At 41.3% G+C, this 799-nt stretch overlaps 1 protein-coding gene across 1 annotated transcript in view; it reads left to right on the forward strand.

Moving 5' to 3' along the window:
* The window catches only part of LOC105450619, a 2,598-nt gene extending 2,082 nt beyond the window's left edge, over positions 1 to 516 (forward strand). The window contains exon 4 of the mRNA XM_011690553.1: positions 81 to 516. Within this exon, the coding sequence (XP_011688855.1) occupies positions 81 to 516 (436 nt within the window). The remainder of the gene's footprint in view (positions 1 to 80) is intronic.
* The last annotated feature ends 283 nt before the right edge of the window (positions 517 to 799 follow it).

Below are 799 nucleotides of genomic sequence, written 5' to 3' on the forward strand. Positions count from 1 at the left end.
ACACTGTGGATAACACTAACCGAATCGCAAACGTGGCTATACGCAACGCCAAAAGCACAAAAAATAAATATAAAATGCAGCAATCAAGCGGAACAGGGAATTGTAATACGCGGGACCGGGAAAATAACGTTGGAAGGAAATTGTAAGTTAACGACGCAACAACAAATCTACGCCGTGAGTATACAGGCGCACTTACCCGAATTTAACTTGACTCTCGAGCAGCCCGACGAACATTTTACACACCGGGAATGGCCACGATTAAAAACAATTGTAAAAAACCCAACCGAACTCGAAAAATTAAGCGCAGAGCTAGATGAAATAAATAGACAATTAGAGAACCAGGATACGATAGTCATGAATAGGTACGCAATGCACGCCGCGAGCGGCGGCGTAACCACTGTAGTAATTATAAGCGTAATATGCGTAATCATCTACATACATAAGAAATGCAAGAAAAAAGCAACAAGGGGTACCCGCGAGGACCCATACTCGAACAATGACGCGATGATGTACTAAACAAATAGACTAGATGGATAGAACAAACGAATAGATAATAAGAAATAAATGTAAACAAAAGTAAGCAGAAAATAAAGAAAATGCATCCCTCATTTCCTTTTCTTTGGGGGGGAAGAGTGTCACGGGCCGATTACCGTGACACGGATGCGACAATTATTAAGAAATACGGCGCAACCTAAATTAAATCGGGAACGCCGACGAAGCGTTCCGAAAAATATATTATGTAAAAATAAAAATAACTAATAAGGATGGTTGCGCGACGGCGACCTCGTGGTAACCGAAA

This window comes from Wasmannia auropunctata, unplaced genomic scaffold, assembly GCF_000956235.1.
Source record: "Wasmannia auropunctata unplaced genomic scaffold, wasmannia.A_1.0 LD336060.1, whole genome shotgun sequence".
Lineage (NCBI taxonomy): Eukaryota > Metazoa > Arthropoda > Insecta > Hymenoptera > Formicidae > Wasmannia > Wasmannia auropunctata.